The sequence below is a fragment of the Pristiophorus japonicus genome, chromosome 12 (genome assembly GCF_044704955.1).
Source record: "Pristiophorus japonicus isolate sPriJap1 chromosome 12, sPriJap1.hap1, whole genome shotgun sequence".
NCBI lineage: Eukaryota > Metazoa > Chordata > Chondrichthyes > Pristiophoridae > Pristiophorus > Pristiophorus japonicus.
The window spans coordinates 165,905,480-165,930,099 of NC_091988.1; the positions used below are offsets into that span (position 1 = coordinate 165,905,480).

General features: G+C 42.7%; 1 protein-coding gene across 2 annotated transcripts; it reads left to right on the forward strand.

The window, feature by feature from the left end:
- The first annotated feature begins 249 nt into the window (after positions 1-249).
- LOC139277040 (protein FAM110A-like) lies at positions 250-16,210 on the forward strand. 2 transcript variants are annotated; one of them, XM_070895043.1, is made up of 2 exons: positions 250-391; positions 14,874-16,210. In XM_070895043.1, the coding sequence occupies exon 2, from the start codon at positions 15,095-15,097 to the stop codon at positions 16,094-16,096; it is 1,002 nt and encodes a 333-aa protein (XP_070751144.1). In that variant the 5' UTR covers positions 250-391; positions 14,874-15,094; the 3' UTR covers positions 16,097-16,210. The 2 variants fall into 2 exon arrangements, with proteins under 2 accessions (XP_070751144.1, XP_070751145.1); XM_070895044.1 differs by lacking the exon at positions 250-391 and adding an exon at positions 10,030-10,060.
- The last annotated feature ends 8,410 nt before the right edge of the window (positions 16,211-24,620 follow it).

The following is a 24,620-nucleotide window of genomic DNA, read 5'->3' on the forward strand; positions in this document are numbered from 1 at the left end:
GCCGAACATCTGACATTCGCCCCATTGAGAGCAATTCCTGTTTTTTCTGAGATCCGCATCTTGATGGAGGGAAACAGAAGATTCCGGGTGCGCCAAAGCAACCGCTCGTACTCTGCATATTCAAAGCTGGGCGGTGTGAGCGTGCGAGGATGAAAGAGTTAATTCTTTATAATAGGCTGCAGTCCCGCCCACAACATAACAGGAAATGAGTCCTTTGTCAGACCAGCCCCTGACTGCAAATGAAACCAGTCCAGACAAGGTGACAGGCTGGAGAGGCAATGTGGAACTTGCACTTTCCCATTTGCCACAGGGATTCTTCACTTCAAGTTGTACAATCAGCCCACGCTGTCAGTGCTTCGTTGTACTGAAGGAAAAAACGAGCCATTTGCAGGTAGGGAGTTAGGTGTACGCAGTTTCGCCCTGTTCATTAATGTACCTATTGTGCTCAAGTACGAAAGGTAAGTTTGGGTACTGTTTAAAACGAAACTTACACGTTGCACAACTGTCTTTAGCTTTACGTGTGTTTTAATTTGTATTTCTCTTTTTTTTTTACTTACCACCTCTCTGCTGCGAGCGGTGACATGTGGAAGGGACGGTTCGATAGGGAATATCAAGCGGCCCTTCGGTTTCCCACCCAAGCGGCTATTCTGTCTCTTACCCTGGACAGTAAGCATTTGTCAGCTATTTAACTGGGGTTGCCACCAACCCAACTGCTCTCCACGGGACAGATTTGCTCCGTGTGCTAGGTGTAGTGAAACTGCAAACGCATTCTTTATAAATGCATTTGCAATTTCACTGCATGCAGTGCGCAGTTAAAATATTTCCGTCAGGTGACTGCACATAGCTGTTCCGCGACTTTAGCTGGAACGACATCAGTCGATCTGTTTTTTCGCTGCAGCTAGGTCCGGTTCACTGATTTGACTGCCATCACAGCTAAGATCGGCCAAGTCTTCGCAGACCGGCATTTGAGTCCAGGACCTCCGTACACATAATCCAGACTGGCACTTCAGTGCAGTTCTGAGGGAGAGCTGCACTGTTTAGGTGCCGTCTTACGGATGAAACATTAAAACCGAGGCATATCTAGATTTAGGATTGAACAAAATATATAACTCCCTGGTGTCGTGGCCAATATTTATCCCTCAACCAACATCAGAGAAGGAGGGTTTAAACTAATATGGCATGGGGATGGGAATCTTTGCAGGGAGATAGAGGCAAGTAAAATGGGGGCAGAAGCAAAAGGTAGAAAAGAGGATGAGGAAAAGTGGAGGGCAGAGAAATCAAAGGCAAAAATCAAGAAGGGCCACGTTACAACATAATTCTAAAAGGACAAAGTGTTTTTTAAAAAAAAACAAGCCTGAAGGCTCTGTCTCAATGTGAGGAGCATTTGTAATAAGTTGGATGAATTAACTACGCAGATAGCTGTTAATGGCTATGATGTAATTGGGATTACGGAGACATGGCTCCAGGGTGACCAAGGCTGGGAACTCAACATCCAGGGGTATTAAATATTCAGGAAGGGTAGACAGAAAGGAAAAGGAGATGGGGTAGTGTTGCTGGTTAAAGAGGAGATTAATGCAATAGTAAGGAAGGACATTAGCTTGGATGATGTGGAATCTGTATGGGTAGAGCTGCAGAACACCAAAGGGCAAAAAATGCTAGTGGGAGTTGTGTACAGACCACCAAACAGTAGTAGTGAGGTTGGGGATGGTATCAAACAGGAAATTAGGGATGCATGCAATAAAGGTACAGCAGTTATCATGGGTGACTTTAATCTACATATAGATTGGGCTAACCAAACTGGTAGCAATATGGTGGAGGAGGATTTCCTGGAGTGTATAAGGGATGGTTTTCTAGACCAATATGTTGAGCACCCAACTTAGAGAGCAGGCCATCTTAGACTGGGTGTTATGTAATGAGAGAGGATTAGTTAGCAATCTTTTTGTGTGAGGCCCCTTGAGGAAGAGTAACCATAATATGGTAGAATTCTTCATTAAGATGGAGAGTGACACAGTTCATTCAGAGACTAGGGTCCTGAACTTAAAAGTAACTTCGACGGTATGAGATGTGAATTGACTAGGATAGACTGGCGAATGATACTTAAAGGGTTGACGGTGGATAGGCAATGGCAGACATTTAAAGATCACATGGATGAACTTCAACAATTGTACATCCCTGTCTGGCATAAAAATAAAATGGGGAAGATAGCTCAACTGTGGCTAACAAGGGAAATTAGGGATAGAGTTAAATCCAAGGAAGAGGCATATAAATTGGCCAGAAAAAGCAGCAAACCTGAGGACTGGGAGAAATTTAGAATTCAACAGAGGAGGACAAAGGAGGGGGAAAATAGTGTATGAGAGTAAGCTTGCAGGGAACATAAAAACTGACTGCAAAAGCTTCTATAGTGAAGAGAAAAAGATTAGTGAAGACTAATGTACGTCCCTTGCAGTCAGAATCAGGTGAATTTATAATGAGGAACAAAGAAATGGCAGACCGACTGAACAAATACTTTGGTTCTGCCTTCATTTAAGGAAGACACAAATAACCTTCTGGAAATACTACAGGACTGAGGGTCTAGCGAGAAGGAGGAACTGAAGGAAATCCTTATTAGTCAGGAAATTGTGTTAGGCAAATTGATGGGACTGAAGGCCGATAAATCCCCAGGGCCTGATAGTCTGCATCCCGGAGTACTTAAAGTGGCGCTAGAAATAGTGGCTGCATTGGTGGTCATTTTCCAACATTCTATAGACTCTGGATCAGTTCCTATGGATTGGAGGGTAGCTAATGTAACCCCACTTTTTAAAAAAGGAGGGGGAGAGAGAAAACAGGGAATTATAGACCAATTAGCCTGACATCGGCAGTGGGGAAAATGTTGGAATCAATTATTAAAGATGTAATAGCAATGACAGGATCGGTCCAAATCAGCATGGATTTATGAAAAGAAAATCATGCTTGACAAATCTTCTAAAAAATTTTGAGGATGTAACTAGTACAGTGGACAAGGGAGAACCAGTGGATGTGGTGTATTTAGACTTTCAAAAGGCTTTTAACAAGGTCCCACACATGAGATTATTGTGCAAAATTGAAGCACATGGTATTGGGGGTAATGTATTGATGTGGATAGAGAATTGGCTGGCAGACAGAAAGCAAAGAATAGGAATAAACAGGTCTTTTTCAGAATGGCAGGCAGTGACTAGTGGGGTACTGCAAGGTTCAGTGCTGGGACCCCAGCTATTTACAATATACGTTAATGATATAGACGAAGGAATTGAATGTAATATCTCCAAGTTTGCAGATGACACTAAGCTGGGTGGCAATGTGAGCTGTGACGAGGCTGCTAAGGCTGCAAGGTGACTTGGACAGGTTAGGTGAGTGGGCAAATGTATGACAGATGCAGTATAATGTAGATGAATGTGAGGTTATCCACTTTGGTGGCAAAAACAGGAAGGCAGAATATTACCTGAATGGTGACAGATTAGGAAAAGGGGAGGTGCAACGAGACCTCAGTGTCATGGTACATCAGTCATTGAAAGTTGACATGCAGGTACAGCAGGCGGTGAAGAAGGCAAATGGCATGTTGGCCTTCATAGCTAGGGGATTTGAGTATTGGACCAGGGAGGTCTTGCTGCAGTTGTACATGCCCTGGTGAGGCCACACCTTGAATATTGTGTACAGTTTTGGTCCCCTAATCTGAGGAAGGACATTCTTGCTATTGAGGGAGTGCAGCGAAGGTTCACCAGACTGATTCCTGGGATGGCAGGACTGACATATGAAGAAAGACTGGATCGACTAGGCTTATATTCACTGGAATTTAGAAGAATGAGAGGGGATCTCATTAAAAACATATAAAATTCTGACAGGATTGGATAGATACAATGCAGGAAGAATGTTCCCAATGTTGGCCATGTCCAGAACCAGGGGTCAGTTTAAGGATAAGGGGTAAGCCATTTAGGATCGAGATGAGGAGAAACTTCTTCACTCAGAGAATTATGAACCTGTGGAATTCACTACCACAGAAAGTTGTTGAGGCTAGTTTGTTAGATATATTCAAAAGGGAGTTAGATGTGGCCCTTACGGCTAAAGGGGTATTGAGAGAAAACAGGAATGGAGTACTAAAGTTGCATGATCAGCAATGATATTGAATGGTGGTGCAGGCTTGAAGGGCCGAATGGCCTACTCTTGCACCTATTTTCTATGTTGCTATGTAAGCAGATTGGTAATTGTCACTTTTCTATTTGTTGGAGCATGCTGTGTTGTAAATTGGCTGTGGTATTCCTTACATTACAACAATGATTACACTTCAAAAATACTACTTGACTGTAAAATGTTTTAGAAAGTTCTGGGGTCATGAAAGGCACTATGTAAATGCAAGTTCATTTTTCTTTCTTATATGATAGATTTATTCTCAAGTCCTTGGAAAATCCTTTTAAGTTTGGGGTTTAAAAGGCAGTATGTACTTGACACTCAGAATTAAAAACAATGGAAGAATGCTATCTGCAAATGGGTACAGCAAGTTCTTCATAAAACCAGTATATTCCAACTGATATACTGGAAATCCACTCTACAAGCTGACTTCTTTGGAAATCCTGTGGAAGAGATTATATTGAAGGAAAACGTTGTTACATTAGAGAATGTTCTGGGGAGACATTACTCAATCTGTATTTAAAGTGTATTTCATGGAAACTCGATCAGTATGTTGGAGGTATACACTTCCTGCTTCCGATCCTGTAAAAGACAAGATACCTCTGACATAAACAGAATTCAATGAAAGTGAAATGTCTGGTTAGTTTTAAAAAAAAAAAGTTAATTTAGTGTTGCATCACAAGTAATCATGTGAATCTATTCTTCAGCTACTTAAAGTTTCATATAATCTTTGACACCATTCAAAGACATTAACTGAGCAGAACTTGCCATCAAAAATCACTCTCAATGTGAACTTTGTGATTACTGTTCACCTTATTGAACAGAAGCAAAGTATGATTTTGTGACTTACCTTGCCCTCGTGATTACAAGGTGAAATTTCTCCATCTATCAGAAGAATCTCGTCTTTGAGTTCAGAATGCCAATTCTGGCAGTAGACTAATTCCTAGGTAGCCTTATCCATTATCGTCCCATTCATTCACATTACCAATGGTCACCATCTTGCCTTAGATTTAAGCTTCTACTCTATACTCTGAAACAGACATCTTTGACCACAATAATTTCATACATACCTCAGCCTTTTGCCTACATACTACATAATTTCCTCAAATAATTCAATTAATGTACTATTCGATTTGTATTCTATTCTCTACAATAACTCAGGGTTTTATGGGATTCAATGGATGTTGTTGCAACTATGATTGCAGACAGATTTATGAAAAGTGGGTACCTTATTAACATGCATATCTAGATTTAGGATTGAACAAAATGTACAGTGGTTAGCTTTATCCCATTCATATTTGTATTGGCTTCTTGTACATTCAAATACTTGAAGTGCATAAAATATTAAAATAAATTCACTGATTTGACACTCCCTATAGGGACTGCGAGTTAATGAGTACTTTATTCTTGTTGCAGCCTGCAGATAGGGGGTTGCATTTCTCCTCTTCTGCAAATAACTTTTTATATGTTGTGGTGTAATAGCCAGTGGGGAGTTAAGGCATTAACTGGATCAAGCTGCAACAGAAATAACTCTGAATGACTGACTCTTTTGCTACAATAAAATGTATTTTCTCACTGTTTGAAAAAAAATTGATTGCATTCTTTCAATAAGAGTTATCTTGCTAGATTGTGACATTACAGACTGAATCAAACTGGCTAAATATTAGCAGACATGGTGTAGTGCCATATGACTCGGACAGAACTTATTATTTACATGCAACTTCCACTGGGAGATTCATCTTGTCTCTTTCTTCTCTTCCATGATCTTTTACTTTCCTCTTATCTTTTGTTCATTCGATTTTGAGGATCAAAGGTATCTTCACCTTGCATGTTTGCAGCTTTTCCTTTTCCTGTTTGCTCCTCAAACTGATGACATGGGATACATAGTCTTTAACATCTTCCCCTTCTGCTTCAACTGTTCCTTAAGAGTTTCTGGAATGGCATTGTTTAGGTTTGATTTGAACCGATCCAGTAATCCACTATTCCTCAGTGGATGGTCTGTTTTAGAAATATAGAAAATAGGTGCAGGAGTAGGCCATTCAGCCCTTTGAGCCTGCACCACCATTCAATATGATCATGGCTGATCATGCAACTTCAGTACCCCATTCCTTCTTTTTCTCCATACCCCTTGATCCCTTTAGCCGTAAGGGCCACATCTAACTCCCTTTTGAATATATCTAACAAACTGGCCTCGACAACTTTCTGTGGTAGAGAATTCCACAGGTTCACAATTCTCTGAATGAAGAGGTTTCTCCTCATCTCGGTCCTAAATGGCTTACCCCTTATCCTTTAGACTGTGACCCCTGGTTCTGGACTTGCCCAACATTGGGAACATTATTCCTGCATCTAACCTGTCTGAACCCATCAGAATTTTATGTTTCTATGAGGTCCCCTTTCATTCTTCTGAACTCCAGTGAATACAAGCCGAGTTGATCCAGTCTTTCTTGATAGGTCAGTCCCGCCATCCCGGGAATCAGTCTGGTGAACCTTCGCTGCACTCCCTCAATAGCAAGAATGTCATTCCTCAGGTTAGGAGATCAAAACTGTGCACAATACTCCAGGTGTGGCCTCACCAAGGCCCTGTACAACTGTAGTAACACCTCCCTGCCCCTGTACTCAAATCCCCTCGCTATGAAGGCCAACATGCCATTTGCTTTCTTTACTGCCTGCTGTACCTGTATGCCTACCTTCAATGACTGATGTACCATGACACCCAGGTCTCGTTGCACCTCCCCTTTTTACTAATCTGTCACTATTTAGATAATACTCTACCTTCCTGTTTTTGCCACCAAAATGGATAACTGCACACTTATCCACATTATATTGCATCTGCCATGCATTTGCCCATTCACCATGTCCCACTGCAGCCTCCTAGCATCCTCCTCACATCTCACACTGCCACCCAGCTTAGTATCATCTGCAAACTTGGAAATATTACACTCAATTCCTTCGACCAAATCATTAATGTATATTGTAAATAGCTGGGGTGCCAGCACTGAACCCTGCAGCACCCTACTAGTCACTGCCTGCTATTCTGAAAAAGACCTGTTTATTACCACACTTTGCTTCCTGTCTGCCAACCAGTTCTCTATCCACATTACCCCCAATACCATGTGCTTTAATTTTGCACACTAATCTCTTGTGTGGGACCTTGTCCAAATATACCACACCACATCCTCCGGTTCTCCCCTATCCACTCTACCAGTCACATCCTCAAAAAAACTCCAGAAGATTTGTCAAGCCTGATTTCCCTTTCATAAATCCATGCTGACTTGGACCCATCCTGTCACTGCTTTCCAAATGTGCTGCTATTACATCTTTAATAATTGATTGCAGCATTTTCCCCACCACCGGTGTCAGGTTAACCGGTCTATAATTCCATGTTTTCTCTCCCTCCTTTTTTAAAAAGTGGGGTTACATTAGCTACCCTACAATCCATAGGAACTGAACCAGAGTCCATGGAATGTAGGAAAATGACCAACAATGCATTTATTATTTCTAGGGCCATTTCCTTAAGTACTCTGGGATGCTTCCTATCAGGCCCTGGGGATTTATTGACCTTCAGTCCCTTCAATTTCCCTAACACCATTTCCTGACTAATAAGGATTTCCCTCAGTTCCTCTTTCTCGCTAGACCCTCGGTCCCCTAGTATTTTCGAGAGGTTATTCGTGTCTTCCTTAGTGAAGACAGAACCAAAGTATTTTTCAATTAGTCTGCCATTTCCTTGTTCCCCATTATGTATTCCCCTGATTCTGACTACAAGGGACCTACATTAGTCTTCACTAATCTTTTTCTCTTCACTACAGAAGCTTTTGCAGTCAGTTTTTATGTTCCCTGCAAGCTTACTCTCATACACAATTTTCCCCCTCCTAATTAAACCCTTAGTCCTCCTCTGCTGAATTCTAAATTTCTCCCAGTCTTCAGGTTTGCTGCTTTTTCTGGCCAATTTATATGCCTCTTCCTTGGATTTAACCTGTAAAGTAGAAACAAAAAGCAGCTGTAATAGTAAATTCTTCCACACATTTTGTTGTTGCACCCCCCCCTCCCCCCCCCCCTGCCGTATCTATTCCTTCCATGATCAAAAGCAACATACATTCTCTAAGCAAGTATAGAATAACTTGCTTGGAGAATGTATGTTGCTTTTGATCATGGAACAATTTTAATTGTTCCATTTTGTTAAATATACAGTGAATGTACTGAGGAAATTAGAGGTATAGCAGCACAAGACATGTCTTTATATGTCTTGTGATAATTTAGTTCTGGGAACTATTACACAAGTTTGTTGATATGGAATTATACAAGTCACCTTAGATTGAGCTAGTTGTTTTTTTTCCCAAAATATTCATGTGTGGACAAAAATGGTTTTGGACCATAAGTTTTAGGTCAGACTAATTCAGAACAGTACACTTAACGGGATCAGACTGAATTATGAGGACAGGTTGTATCGGATTCCCTTGAGTATAAAAGATTTAATAGCTTCTCTAATTGCGATGTTTAAGATAATCAAAGGATTTGATAGGGTAGATCGAGATAAACTATTTCCTTTGGTGGTGAGTTCAGAACAAGGGAAATAACCTTTTAAAATTAGAGCTCAGCCGTTCAATGGTGATGTCAGGAAGCACTTTTTCACACAAAGGCGAGTGGAAATCTGGACATTTTTATCCAAGAAACTGAGGCTGAACGTCAATTGAAAATGTCAAAACTGAGATTGATAGATTTTTGTTAGGCAAGGGTATTAAGGGTTATGGATCCAAGGCAGGTAAATGGAGATAAGATGCAGATCAGCCATATTCTAATTGAATGGGGGAACAGGCTCGAGGGGCTGAATGATCAACTCCTGTTCCAATAAAACCCATCCATCAGCAGCAGTACACAACCCAGTAAGTAAAATGCAGCATTGACATAACCGTTGGCTAGAGTTCAACCTGATCACCATAGTAACTGACTAACAGTTATCACTTCAAACTGAATTTATTTTTTAACTGACAAAAGGTTCAACAGGAGGTTTGGAATAAAGGTACCTAATATTCATCTCCTATAATTTGATCTCTCTGAAGAGATAGTCCAGGGGGCACCCTTCAACTCACGATTTATATATTACAGGCGTAGTACCAACTAGGATTATCTAGTCAGTTGTTTTAATGGTGTATGTTTTGGGGAGTGAGGAGGTGAACTGGTCACATAGGCCTATATTCTTCTCTTGTAGCCACAGTGTTGATATGGCTGGGCCAGTTCAGCTTTGGGTCAATGATAACCCTCAAGATGATGGGACACTTGACAATGGTGGTGTCATTTGAATGTCAAGAGTACATGGTTAGCTTACTTGTGTTTGAAATGGAACATTACTCACTTGTGTGACGTGGTTGGTACCTGCCATTTCTCTTCCCAAGTGTGGATGTTATCCAAGTTCTTCTGTAGGCTGTTATGAGTTGTTTTGTTATCAATGGCGTTGTGAATAGAGCTGAACACTAGAATCATCAGCAAGCAGCCCTGGCCCTGATCTTATGATGGAGGGAAGGTCATAGATGAAGCAGATAAAGATGATTGGGCTGAGTACACTTCTCTGATGAACTCCCGCACTATAATGTCCTTAAAGAAGTCAAGGATGATTGTCAAGCTGATTTTATCTCTTTAAAATCCATGCTCATTCTTTCCTATTAAGGTGTCGGCCTTGGCTTAGTGGTAGCACTCGCCACTGAGTCAGAAGGTTCAAGCCCCCCTGTCATAGACTTGAACACACAATTTAGGCTGGCACATCAGTCGTACTGAGGACGTGCTGCACCGTCAGAGGTGCTGTCTTTCGGATGAGATGTGAAACTGAAGCCCATTTGTTCCCTCCAGTGGAAGAACAGCAGGGGAGTTCTCCTGGTGTCCTGGCCAACATTTATCCTTCAAGCAATACCCAAACACAGATGATCTGGTCAGTAATCTTTTTGCTATTTGTGGGGCCTTGCCTTATGCAAATTTGCTGCTGCACTTCCAACAGCAGTGCTGACACTTTTTTTAAAAGTACTTCATTGGCTTTACAGTGTTTTACAAGCTCCTGAGGACTTGAAAGGTGCTATATAAATGCAAGATTTTTCATTCTAAGTTAATGCGACAGAACTACTCCTCCAGTGTATTTGCCCCAGCCTAGCCTTTGAGATAATTTCCATTATTTTATATTCTATTAGGTTAATAGACCTATAGTTTCCTGGGTAAGTTCTGTCACTTTTTAAGTATAGATACTAATTTGCCTGTCTTCTAATTTGAAAACTCACTAGTGCCCTGGGATTTATCCATGACAAGTTATATAGTAAGTAAGCCCAGAATATTACTTCAAATTAAGCCAAGAAAATGGAATCGGAGGACATGTAAAATAGAGATATTTGGAAGAACTCGGTCCGCTCCAATTAAATTGACTCAATCCCCTTGGGGCTGTGTTTCACAATCCTGGATTCTGCTCCACTCTCTCGGATTGTGTGTGTGTCTGTGTCTATGTCTGTCTGTCCTTTTTTGCTTTTTGCATCTCTCGCTCTCTGTCTCTCTCCTTGTCTTGTTCTGTCTCTCTCTTACTGAAGAACTATGGCATTCACATTAGCACGGTTATTATTGCAAGCCTTATATCAGGCAGAGATTCTTTAAGACCAAGTATCTTTTATTTAATGTTACATTAAATGAATGTATTTAATTTCTAATTACTGCAACTAACTTGTTCAGTCCTGACTTGGCCATTTGCATAGCACCAAAGTAGACTTTGTGTGACTTTGAAGGTGTAGAACAATGTCCCCGCCCATCGGATATTTACTGTTCCATTCTAAAAGCATTACCTCTGCTTTGGTTCTGCAAGAACATGTGAATCTATTAGTTAAAGTGCACTTTAGGTTTGATACTCATTTATTGATGTGCCCACAATTTACATTAAGTCATAGGAAACTTTGTAAACCTGTCGCAATCTCTATACAAATACTAAATGGCTTTAGTTTAGAAAAAGTAAATATGTATCGGCTTGCCTAGTTTGGTGAAGTTACTCTGTAAAAGACACTTGATTTATACTTGGAAAGAGAAGAGGCCACTACAGGGCAAATTCCTTCCATTGAGAGAATGTGGGGCATACGAACATAAGAATTAGGAGCAGGAGTAGACCATACGACCCCTCGAGCCTGCTCCGCCATTCAATAACTTCATAGCTGATCTTTGACCTCAACTCCACTTTCCCACCCGATCTCCATATCCTTTGATTCCCCTAGAGTCCAAAAATCTCTCTCTCAGCCATGAATATATTCAGAGCCTCAGCATCCACAGCCCTCTGGGGTAGAGAATTCTAAAGATTCACAACCCTCTGAGTGAAGAAATTCCTCCTCATTTCAGTCTTAAAAGGCCAACAACCCCTTATCCTGAGACTATACCCCCTAGTTTTAGACTCTCCAGCCAAGGGAAACAACCTCTCAGCATCTACGCTGTCAATCCCTCTCAGAATCTTATGTTTCAATGAGATCACTTCTCATTCTTCTAAAATCCAGCGAGTATAGGCCTAATCTACACAATCTCTCCTTTTTTAGGACAACCCTCTCATCCCAGGTATATAAAAAAGAAAAGAGTGGCTAAAGTAAATGTTGGTCCCTTAGAGGACAAGACCGGGCAATTAGTAATGGGGAACATGGAGATGGCAGAAACTCTGACCAAATATTTTGTATCAATCTTTACGGAAGAGGACACTAACAATATTCCAACAGTGGATAGTCAAGGGGCTATAGGGGGGGGGGAAGAACTTAACACAATCACAATCACTGAGGAGGTGGTACTCAGTAAGATAATGGGACTAAAGGTGAATAAATCCCCTGGACCTGATGGCTCTAGGGTCTTAAGAGAAGTAGCAGCAGGGATTGTGGCTGCATTGGTTGTAATTTACCAAAATTCCCTGGATTCTGGTCCCATCAGATTGGAAAACTGCAAATGTAACACCCCTATTTAAAAAAGGAGACAGACAAAAAGCAGGAAACTATAGGCCAGTTAGCCTAACATCTGTGGTTGGGAAAATGTTGGAGCCCATTATTAAAGAAGCAGCAGCAGGACATTTGGGGAAAGCAAAATTTGGTCAGACAGAGTCAGCATGGATTTATGAAGGGTAAATCATGTTTGACAAATTTGCTGGAATTCTTTGAGCATGTAACAAACAGGGTGGATAAAGGGGAACCAGTGGATGTGATGTATTTGGACTTCCAGAAGGCATTTGGAAAGGTGCCACATAAAAGGTTACTGCACTGATAAAAGTTCACGGTTGGGTGTAATATATTTTCATGGATAGAGGATTGTTTCTGTTCGTTAGCCAGAGAGTCGGGATAAATGATTCATTCTCGGATTGGCAATCAGTAACTAGTGGGGTGCCACAGGGATCGGTGCTGGGACCCCAACTATTTACAATCTATATTAACAACTTGGAAGAAGGGACTGAGTGTAACGTAGCCAAGTTTGTTGATGATACAAAGATGAGAGGAAAAGCAATGTGTGAGGAGGACACACAAAATCTGCAAAAGGACATAGACAGGCTAAGTGATTGGGCAAAAATTTGGCAGAGGTTGGAAAGTGTGAGGTAATGCACTTTGGCAGAAAAAAATCAAAGAGCAAGTTATTATTTAAATGGAGAAAGATTGCAAAGTGCTGCAGTACAGTGGGACCTGGGGACACTTGTGCATGAAACACAAAAGGATAGTATGTAGGTACAGCAAGTGATCAGGAAGGCCAATGGAATCTTGGCCTTTATTGCAAAGGGGATGGAGTATAAAAGCAGGGAAGTCTTGCTATAGCTATACAGGGTATTGGTGAGGCCAAACCTGGAATACTGCTTGCAGTTTTGATTTCCATATTTACGAAAGGATATCCTTTGGAGGCAGTTCAGAGAAGGTTCACTCGGTTAATTCTGGAGATAAGGGGGTTGACTTATGAGGAAAGGTTGAGGAGGTTGGGCCTCTACTCATTGGAATTCAGAAGAATGAGAGGTGATCTTATCGAAACGTATAAGATTATGAGGAGGCTTGACAAGGTTGATGTAGAGAGGATGTTTCCACTGATGGGGGAAACTAAAACTAGAGGGCATGATCTTAGAATAAGGGGCCGCCCATTTAAAATTGAGATGAGGAGAAATTTCTTCTGAGGTTTGTAAATCTGTGGAATTTGCTGCCTCAGAGCTGTGGAAGCTGGGACATTTGAATAAATTTAAGACAGAAATAGACAGTTTTTTAAATGATAAGGGGTTATGGGGAGCGGGCGGGGAAGTGGACGTGAGTCCATGATCGTATTAAATAGCAGAGCAGGCTTGAGGGGCTGTATGGCCTACTCCTGTTCCTATTTCTTTTGTTAATCTAAGCCTACCATTATCTTCCAGGTGTTGGTCCCGGGAAATTGATAAGCCAACAAGAAGCAATCCTCCAGGTACCCAGACCCTGCCTCCACCCTACTCCACCCCCACCATTTGTGCTATGGAAGGAGCAGCCAGCAGCAGTCCTGATAGAGGAAGGGCGGGAGATAAATCCTGGTTATGATTGTGGGGTGGCGGTAGTGTTCACCACCTGAATTTTTACTTATCCTCCATTGCGGAGGAGAACCCTAGTCACAGTCTCTACTGATTTGCAGTAAGCTTTCTACGAGAAGTGAGCATCGCAGGATTTTGAATGTTTAATTGACCCAATTTCGCAGTTATTGTGTAAAAGGTGTCTGTTGATTAATGATAATCCCCTAATCCCAAAGTGGTGCTTGAATTTATTTCACCCATTCCCTGTAGGAAACAGGAGATGCCGTCTTTTGGATGAAATATTAAACAGAGGCCCCATCTGCCCCCTCGGGTGCATGTAAAAGATCCCATAGCTCTATTTTGAACAAAGGTAGGGGAGTTCTCTGTGGTATCCTGGCCAATACTCATCACTCAATTAACATCACTAAAACTGATTATCTGATCATTTATCACATTGCTGTTTGTGTGAATTTGCTGCTATTTACAAATTCACTGTCGTATTTCCTACATTACCACAGTGGCTACACTTCAAAAGTACTTCATTGGCTGTAATGTGCTTTAGGGCATCCTGAGGTTGAGAGGTGCTATATAAATGAATGTTCTTTCTTTTACATATATTGCTCTTGCAAACTCTTCACTTCCTCGCCTTTGTCTTTCACCAGAATACTCCTCGGTGGGAAGTTTTACCATCTGTGATGGGTTAGGGGTCCAAGGGTCCCTATGGGAGCTGGGTATGAGTACTTGTGTCACCTCACTGGGTCTTTCTGCCAATTATCCATAGGTATTTGTAGTTATTGTCCTGTTTCAGTATTTGAAAGGGCTGCTCGCTAACCTCCTCGGATCTTGCTTATTTTAAGTCACCCACTGTGCAGGGTCAAGAGGCTGGTCGAATTCCTGGTGGATCTATTCCTTGGCTTGGGAAAACCAGCCATTCACAAGTCCAAGCTGCAAAGGATCACTGGAGAGGGTCTCTCCAACTGCTGACACATGTTTAGAGTTTTAATATGTGCCTTATTAATCATGGCACAGGTTAATAGATAAAGTATACTGATTCAGAAATCGCCAATTTTACTTTGGCTAGAGCAGCCAATGTATTCATCTGGCAATGTCGATTCAGTGGACAGTGGGTGGGGTTCATTTAATTTTAAAGTGTTTAACTCAGCGAGCAGCGTTTGTTTGTTGAGGTTTGTGGATTTTTGGAGATCAAAGCTTAAATTTTATATTAATATTTCTTGTCTTTCAGAAAATAGCCTCTGACTGGAGACGGTGACAAGATTGTAAACAGGAAGCAACTTAAAGCAGGAACCAAGAATCAGGCCAGTGATTAGTTACCTGGTGACGCTCTGCTGGAAACTTCACTGATGCACTCAGCTTGGTTTGGACTCCAAGCATGATGCCCCAGTAACACGGAGTCAGAGTGGACACTGAGTCTAAACCCCTGGTGACAGCAAGCAGAAAGTGGTAATGCAGGAAATGTTAAAACAAGTCTCTGGTCCCCCTACTTTCACCTCAGCCAATCCTTTCCGGATCCTGAACAGGGGACCCGACTATTTTCGAAAGCAGGTGGAGAGCAGCAGTCGGAAGCCGAGCGCCGTGGAGCGACTGGAAGCTGATAAATTAAAATATGTGAAGAGCCAGCATGTAGCAAGGACCCGACAGGAGCCAGTGAAGGCAAGTGAACCTATCCTGTCCCCAGCTGTCAGGCGGACCCTCCACAGCCCCAGAAAAGCCTCCAGTGCTGGGGCCCGCAGGACAGAGAACACTGATTGGAGAGGAGCCTTAAACCTGGAGACTCTGAGAAACCTAATCCACATCTATGAGACACCAAATCCGCCAGCGAACCAGCCAGGCACTGCAGAGCGGGCCACCAACTCCACCTCTGGAAACTTGCAGAGCCGCAGTGACCTGAAGGCTGGGAACCGCCTCAGGCCTGAGCTACACAGCAGCGTTTTTGTGCCGGCTCATAATGCAGCAGTGAGACGGGTGGATGTACGCCCCAGTGTGAGCAGGTGTGTCCGGAAGCCACCGTGTCCCTCTCTGGTCAAGTCGAGGCTTTCATCTGCCACCAGCCCCAGAGGCTCGCCGAGGAAGGCCTGCCCCGAGCTGGTTGCTCGGCAGCAGCTCTCACTGCACCGCTCCAAGTCTGACCTGAGTGACCGCTACTCCCGAGTCAGTGCCAACTTGGAGCGATTCTTCAACTACTGCGGCTTGGACCCTGAGGAGCTGGAGAGCGCGGGGATGGAATGCTTGGCCCGAGCCAGCTCTGACATAGTGTCCCTCAAGCTCCACAGTGCTAGCAACCGCAGCTCGGAGTACGGCCGTTCCCAATACAGCAACGCAGTTGAGGAAAGGCCGAGCGAGCGCATCCCATATGGGATCTCCATTATTGAGCGCAATGCCAGGGTCATTAAATGGCTATACAGCTGCAGGGAAGCCAAGGAGTCACCAAGAGTGTCACCTGTATAAGAGAAGAGGTCCTGGGAAAATGGAGAAGTAGTAGGAACTGAGACTTCATGATCTTGTCTTTGATTCATGATATTGAGACATTGAAACTCAAACCGTATTTGCTTATTACTGCCAGTGGTGATTTTTAAAGGGCTCTCCTTTTTGAAGTGTATAAACTGTGAAAATAAGACTGCAGATTAAAAACTTTAAATTGCAGTGAATGTGTTCTCAGCCTGTTGGATATGAACTGAATTGAACTGGATGTGTCATGTGATTTAGTTCATAAACATGCAGAAGATCTTCAGGAATCCACAATGTACTGATTATGTGAATGAAACTACCACTAAACCAAGAAACTGGACCAAGTTTTTTACACCAGATTTTAACTGAATAGGTTTGGCTATTTTCAGGTAAAGAATACATACAAATCTACTTCTATCTGGTAAGTTTTATTAAAGCTTAAGGGTAGTAAATAAACCATATAAGCTAGAAATGTACAACAGGTCCACTAACATCTGAGAGAAAAAGACAGGATAAGCCTTGGGTACAAACCCTTTGTCTGGATGAAGGGTCTCTACCTCAAACATTAATATTATTCCTGTTTCAGATATTGATAGACCTGCTGTGTTTCAGATTTCAATCACTAGCATGTTACTTTTTTTATCTGTACTGTAAATGTTATACTTTATCTGGAGTTAGACTACATTACAAATCCTTTCCTGTCACATGCATCTCGCTTAAGGAGGCTTTTGTTAATTCTGTATCTGTGAATTTTGTATATATTTAAAGATTGCAATTTGATATTTTGCTACTGTTTTTAATTAAATGTCAATAAATGTAGGAATGACTTTTCAATATTTTGAGTTTCATCTTTGCCGAGTATACTTGATATTCTATGTAAAGGAATTTGAGTATCAGAATTTTAATCAACACTATACACTATTTGTCCACCTAAATTCAGCTTACCAGTTCAAACCAACTTTTAAAAAGCTTCAGTTACAAAGAGCCCAGGACTAATAATCCCACCATGAAAGTTTGAGAATTTGAATTCAGTTTTACATATTCTGAAAATAAACAGCTGATATCAGTAAAAATGACCATGTAGCTGTCAGACATTACTTGAAGGGGCTGCTCCTCAAATTTTGGCTGCACTTCAGTCCCACGCTCCTGATCTTTGGGAACCCTGTGTGGAGGGGAGCAGGCTGGTTGGAGGGCCTCATCATGGGACTGCTCCTGGGCCTGGTCAAGGTGGCCATTAACCAGTCCAGGCAGCGGGCGGTCAAGGGGGTGGTTCAGCCCGACTGCCTGCGCCTCTTCTGCAGTTATGTTCGCGCCAGGGTGTCCCTGGAGATAAAGCATGCGGTGTCCACCAGTACGCTCACGGCCTTCTGAGAGATGGGCACCAGAGAGACTGGAGTGCAGCATCACCCCCAGCAACCAAATTTTAGTTTGACCGTTTAATGTCCACAATTTAATTTTTAAATTTGTCAGTTAAAGGGGGCACTTGATTTATTGTTTAATTAAAATAGTTGTAGCTGTCAGATTGTCATTAAAAACCCAACTGGTTCACTAGTGTCCTTTTATGGTAGGAATCCGGTCATCCTTACCTGGTCTGGCCAATATGTGACTTCAGTCCCACACCAATGTGTTTGACTCTTAACTCAGTAGAAGAAGGCTCACCACCACCTTCTCTGGGCAACTAGGGATGAGCAATAAATGCTGACATTACTGATAATGCCCAGATTCCAAGAATGAATAAAAAATAATCTTGAGATGCACTTGCAGGAAGATAAGCAGCTGTTGTAAAACTTAAACTAGCTGTGGACATTGCTTAGCTAGATTATAGCTCTGATCGGCAGTTTGAGACTAAGGGGCCGAAATTGCCCCGCGCTGGATTTGCAGCACATAATTCAAATTAGTGGGTTGAATTGCACCAGCACGGACTTTCCCTCTTTTGTAGAAAAAATGGTGAGGGCAGTACCTATGCCTTCCATCGGCGCTCCTGGTGTGCGACACACAGTGCCGTGCTACTCCTTGTCTTTAAGGGGAGGGCCACTGCCATCTGAGCAGCACCTTCAGTGTCGCCCACAGGTCCACCAGGAAGGGTGTCAGCCCGGTACCCAAGTGGGGGTGCCAGTCTGCCTGTTGGCAGCCCGGTTGAATCACCGGCCGCCATTGTCTGGCTGGCTGAAAAGTCGGCCGACACAAAAAAGATAGCGGCCGCTGTGGTGACCATTCCCCTTTAAGGGCGACCGCGGCACCACAGCCAACACAGTTTCTCGCATCGAAGACAGTGAAGACATTATCGCCGTGGCACAGCGCAAGCCCTTTTTTGTCATTGGAGCCCTGGGGGCAATTCCGGGGGGGGTGGGGGGAGCCCTCTGTGCACAGTGCCTGGACAAAAATCCTTTAGCGCATCCTTATCGACCAGGCGCTGGTACTAACTGGCCCTGTGCACAGGAGCACTTTTGGCCCCCCAAGTCTACAGAAAGAACTTGCATTTATATAGTATCTTCCACATCCTCGATGTTCCAAAGTGCTTCATAGACAATTAAGTACTTTAGAAGTTGTAATTATTAGAAAATGCTGCAGCAAATTTGTGCACAGCAAAGTCCCACAAGCAGCAACGAGATAAATGTCAAATAGTTAGTGGTGCAGGTTGGGAGATAAATGTTGGTCAGGACATCAGGAGAACTCCCCTGCTCTTTTAATAGTGCCGTTGGATCTTTTTCATACACCTGAAATAACAGATGGGGCTTCAGTTTAACTCCTTATCCAAAAGACAGCACATCTGACAGTGTAGCACAAGTGTCAGCCTAGATTATGTACTCAAGTCTCTGAGTTGAACCCACAACCTTCTGACTCAGGCGAGTGCCACTACGAGCTATGGCTGATTCTTAAAACTTCAAAGAGACCATGGTGGTTAACCTGGCTAGTCCCAAAAATTGTATCTCCTGAATTACTTTCTCTGCCAAATGTCTATCGAATCTTGACTTCAATATGCTGACATTATTAGGCTCCCTGGTGACTCTGTCCATATATTCATCACTCTGTGCAAAGTAGTTAAGTCTACACTGTTCACCTTCCCTCATCTGAGAGGAGTCCTGCCCCTTTGTAAAGTTTGTGATTATGATAAACATTATTAGGAGTTTATCTACACCATCTTAAATGGGTTTAAGTTTATCCCTGATCCAGCTTTACTGCAGTATAAACATTGCCACTTTCCATACTACATGTAGACCAGAGGATTGAAAGGCTAAAACAACTGCATATATTGAGATAATTAGACTAATATTAGAGTGCAAAACCACGATGATTTACAGTATACAGTTCATTAGAACTCTTGGCAGAAATTCTGCAGCAGTTCAAATGTTCATAGTCCAATCCTCTCATGCCGTTATCTCAAAACATAATCCCTTTGGTAGAGTTTCGCATGGAACGCTTAAACCAAATGCTTATGCTGCTTTTTATTCTGAAAATCCAAATCCAGCAAGAATGAACTAACTTTTTTAAAATTCACTTAATTTCTTTGAAGAAAGATGAGTTTTAAAGTCCTTGAATGTGTTTTCGTCTCCCAGATCCATGCACATCTTTCCCAGAACTCCACATTTGAATCCCTCCAATCACATTTTCACCCCTGTCGCAGTACTGAAACAGCTCTTATCAAAAGTCCCAAATGACATCCGATGTGACTTTGACGAAGGTAAAACCATCCTTTCTCGTCCTCCTTGACCTTTGAGCTTTTGACGCGGTTAACCAGACCAGCCTCCTCCACGACTCTCCACTGTTGACTAGCTGATTGGGACTGCACTTGTCTGGTTCCATTATTAGCTATTAGACTATTTTGATGTCGCGGTTTTATGCATTATGGTGAGTTTTACCAGGAGCCTCAGTTGCACAGAGCTGCTGGTTGGGATTCTATATTTTGATTGAGCACAGGCTCGTGTGTTAATTCGCCCCCTGCTTCCAGGTATCGGTGAAGCACAATTCCATGCTCCCGGACTGTCGGAGAGGACAATTAGCCCTGGGATCTCCAACAGCATGTTTTATATTCATCCTGCCCCTCCCCCCAGCTTCCAGTCTCATTCCTGTACAGACACCTGACTTCTTCAGTTTTACCTTCCCCCTCAACCTTCCTTTTTTCTGACTGAATAATCTCACCTCAGCAAAGGCCTTAGTTTCGTTATCCTATGCCCTCACTACAACAAATTCTTGATGATGCTGAACTCTTCCACCATCTTTGCCTCAAGGAACAGCACCTCACCTTTCGATTAGGCACTTTACAGACTCCCGGCCTAAATGTTGAATTCAAAAACTTTGGATCATAACCACCACTTCCATTTTCTCATGCAGCAGGTGCTGGTTAAGGTTCTATTACCATTTACACCTCTCGAAACATCTTTTGTTCCTTTATGTCCAGTTACCACCCTCTTCTGCCTTCCACCATGATCCCTTTTGCCATTTAATCACTCCTGGTCTTTATCCTTTTTGTCCTTTCCACCCTGATCCCACCCACTCTGCTTTCTCTGGCTTGGTACATGCTCCTAAACTGTCAAATTTCTAACTTCTTCCAGTTCTGACAAAAGGTCATCAGCCTGAAACGTTAGCTACCTGACCTGCTGAGTGTTTCCAGCATTTTCTGCTTTTATTTCAGATTTCCAGGATCTGTAGTAATTTTGCTTTTGCCTCCATCTATTTTGGATTTGACCCCTATGTCTCCAGTTCCTGGGCCCTTTCCTCTAGCCTCTTGTCTTGTTACAAAATATGCCAGTTTAAGGCTATCTCTAATCACTTTAATAATCAGGATCGACTGTAAACCAATCTGGTGGATATATTGTGTTTAATCAGAGTTTAAGATGGAATATAACACATTAGTTGTTATGTCTGTAATGCATTTATGAATGACTCCACGAGGCAATATGTTGTACTCAAACTTTTAGTGACCTTGGTCCTTTATTCATAACTCCAGTGTGAGGCAGCCGCATGGTAGCTTCCCTTTTATGCAGCCCCTGCCACCAGGGCAGGAAACCCTGGTCTCCACTAGTTGCACCCTCTAGTGGTGCCAGTATGTATATACACCGTGTAAACCTTATTGATAGTACATCAGGTAAACAAGTCTCCATATTATACAACTATACAGTGACTACACAGAGTATATCTATAGTCTGCATATATAACATTAGTTATAATAGCAAAAACATACAACAGTAACGGGTATTAATACCCATCCCGATCGGACAAATGGCTGGCGCACGTGAGCAGTTCTTTTTCTTGCAGTCTCTTTCTCTCGTCTAGAACTCCCTTCGGTAAAGCATGGGATCAGTCAAAAAGTGTTCGACCAGCTCGATTTTGGTTCTGCTCTCCCCTCCACCATCTGTGCTAAACAGATCTCTAAGAGTTACTTTTATTCTCTTTTTAAGGGTCGACCTGACCCTGGATATTGACAAGACCTTTTGACCTATTGAGGTTCCTCTAAAACCTTAATATCCAATAAGATTTCTAGTTCTTTGTCTTGATTCTTGTTTCAAGAACCCACCTTAAAGATGTCTTATGATTCTGGCCATGTCACTATCTGTTTACACTAACCCAGGGTTTCTTCCTGTGGAAATCTCTCATCTCTCGCTTCCTGATCCCCTCTTTGATCCCAGAGGCCAAACCAAAAAAACTGCTCGCCCCAGTGTTAACTCTTTTGTGACATAGCAACATGTTTATGTTCATTCTTACAATTTCCATCAATTCTAAGCCTTTTCTATACAACTTGTCTTCAAGATACATACATAAACTGAAGCTTTAACTTGAAAACCACAGTTAATGGTTGTCATCGTGGAAAATACTATAAACAGGGTACCAAGACATTAGCATTCCTGAGCATCTTCAATAGACAACTTGTCTCCAGTTCAAAACAACAATTGAAACACAGCATTCGTATCAGTTTTATACATTCGTAACAGTTTGATACATTTTTAGGTATCACTGATTTCTAACAGTCTTCTCTCAATCTCATCACTCAAAACTGCTTCTGCAATATCAGCCATTTTGACTTTCTCCATTTGTCTTCTTACAATCCATCTCCCTCTGAACCTATAGTCTTGTCTCAGTTTCAACCCTGACATTATCATCAAAACTACTGACACAGATGATGTGGTTGTTGTATGCCAGAAGGACCACCATCTGGCTGAGGCCAAATGTCAACTATCTGATTTCTCTTATCTCCCTCTGGACCACAAACCCAATGCTAAACATCGAACCATAATTCCCTTATGACATCTCTTCCTGAATTCTTTCCTTTGCCAACTCCATTACAGTAATCTCATAGGGCTTCCCACAGTTCCCAATCCTGCATAGCTCATTTCTCAATCCTCCCCAGGGTACATAAACACAAGTATCCCAGCAGACATGTTGGCCCTGATTTTAACTCCTCTCACCTGGTGGAAATTGGGCAAGGAAACAGTTAAAATGAGGCCGGTCAATTACCCTCTCATATCCTGCTGCCTTTCTGCTGTGTCCTGATCTTAATCTGCTTTTTTGAGCCGGCGAGCAGGACACCCAGAGGAAGGCAGTGGGGTCATTTTTTTAAATAGGCAGATCTGTCCAATTATGTCAATTGTAGTTGAAGGTCTGAGCGGGGGAGCAGTGGTGCCTTCACTGTCAGACCATACCTGCTGGTAGTTGGATTGTGGGTCAGAAGAGGCCCGGGCAGATAAGTTAATACGCATTTTACTTTAGGTTTCCTTGTGGGCCAGGAGTAACGCTCCTCCATGCCCCACAAGGAAGCCTTCGGCCTCCCTTGCCCCAGGCTCCCCCTTCCCTCAATACCCTCCGGATCCATCCCCCCTCCCCCCGACTGACTGCTAGAACATAAGAACAGAAGAATTAGGAACAGGAGTAGGCCATCTAGTCCCTCGAGCCTGCTCCGCCATTCAACAAGATTATGGCTGATCTGGCCGTGGACTCAGCTCCACTTACCCGCCCGCTCCCCATAACCCTTAATTCCCTTATTGGTTAAAAATCTATCCATCTGTGATTTGAATACATTCAATGATCTAGCCTCAACTGCTTCCCTGGGCAGAGAATTCCACAGATTCACAACCCTCTGGGAGAAGAAATTCCTTCTCAACTCGGTTTTAAATTGGCTCCCCCGTATTTTGAGGCTGTACCCCCTAGTTCTAGTCTCCCCGACCAGTGGAAACAACCTCTCTGCCTCTATCTTGTCTATCCCTTTCATTATTTTAAATGTTTCTATAAGATTACCCCTCATCCTTCTGAACTCCAATGGGGTAAAGACCCAGTCTACTCAATCTATTATCATAAGGTAACCCCCTCATCTCTGGAATCAGCCTCGTGAATCGTCTCTGTACCCCCTGCAAAGCTAGTATATCCTTTCTTAAGTAAGGTGACCAAAACTGCATGCAGTACTCCAGGTGCGACCTCACCAATACCCTGTACAGTTGCAGCAGGACCTCCCTGCTTTTGTACTCAATCCCTCTCGCAATGAAGGCCAACATTCCATTTGCCTTCCTGATTACCTGCTGCACCTGCAAACTAACTTTTTGGGATTCATGCACAAGGACCCCCAGGTCCTTCTGCACTGCAGCATGTTGTAATTTCTCCCCATTCAAATAATATTCCCTTTTACTTTTTTTTTTCCCCCAAGGTGGATGACCTCACATTTTCTGACATTGTATTCCATCTGCCAAATCTTAGCCCATTCGCTTAACCTATCTAAATCTCTTTGCAGCCTCTCTGTGTCCTCTACACAACCCGCTTTCCCACTAATCTTTGTGTCATCTGCAAATTTTGTTACACTACACTCTGTCCCCTCTTCCAGGTTATCTATGTATATTGTAAACAGTTGTGATCCCAGCAACGATCCCTGTGGCACATCACTAACCACCGATTTCCAACCCGAAAAGGACCCATTTATCCCGACACTCTGCTTTCTGTTAGCTAGCAAATTCTCTATCCATGCTAATACATTTCCTCTGACTCCACGTACCTTTTATCTTCTGCAGTAACCTTTTGTGTGGCACCTTATCGAATGTCTTTTGGAAATCTAAATACACCACATCCATCGGTACACCTCTATCCACCATGCTCGTTATATCCTCAAAGAATTCCAGTAAATTAGTTAAACATGATTTCCCCTTCATGAATCCATGTTGCATCTGCTTGATTGCACTATTCCTATCTAGATGTCCCGCTATTTCTTCCTTAATGATGGCTTCAAGCATTTTCCCCACTACAGATGTTAAACTAACCGGCCCATAGTTGCCTGCCTTTTGTCTGCCCCCTTTTTTTTAAACAGAGGCGTTACATTAGCTGCTTTCCAATCCGCTGGTACCTCCCCAGAGTCCAGAGAATTTTGGTAGATTATAACGAATGCATCTGCTATAACTTCCGCCATCTCTTTTAATACCCTGGGATGCATTTCATCAGGACCAGGGGACTTGTCTACCTTGAGATCCATTAGCCTGTCCAGCACTACTCTCTTAATGATAGTGATTGTCTCAAGGTCCTCCCTTCCCACATTCCCGTGACCAGCAAT

Excerpts from the sequence above, each read along its gene's own strand:
- LOC139277040 (XM_070895043.1), top strand. The coding sequence starts at position 15,095 with ATGCAGGAAATGTTAAAACAAGTCTCTGGTCCCCCTACTTTCACCTCA.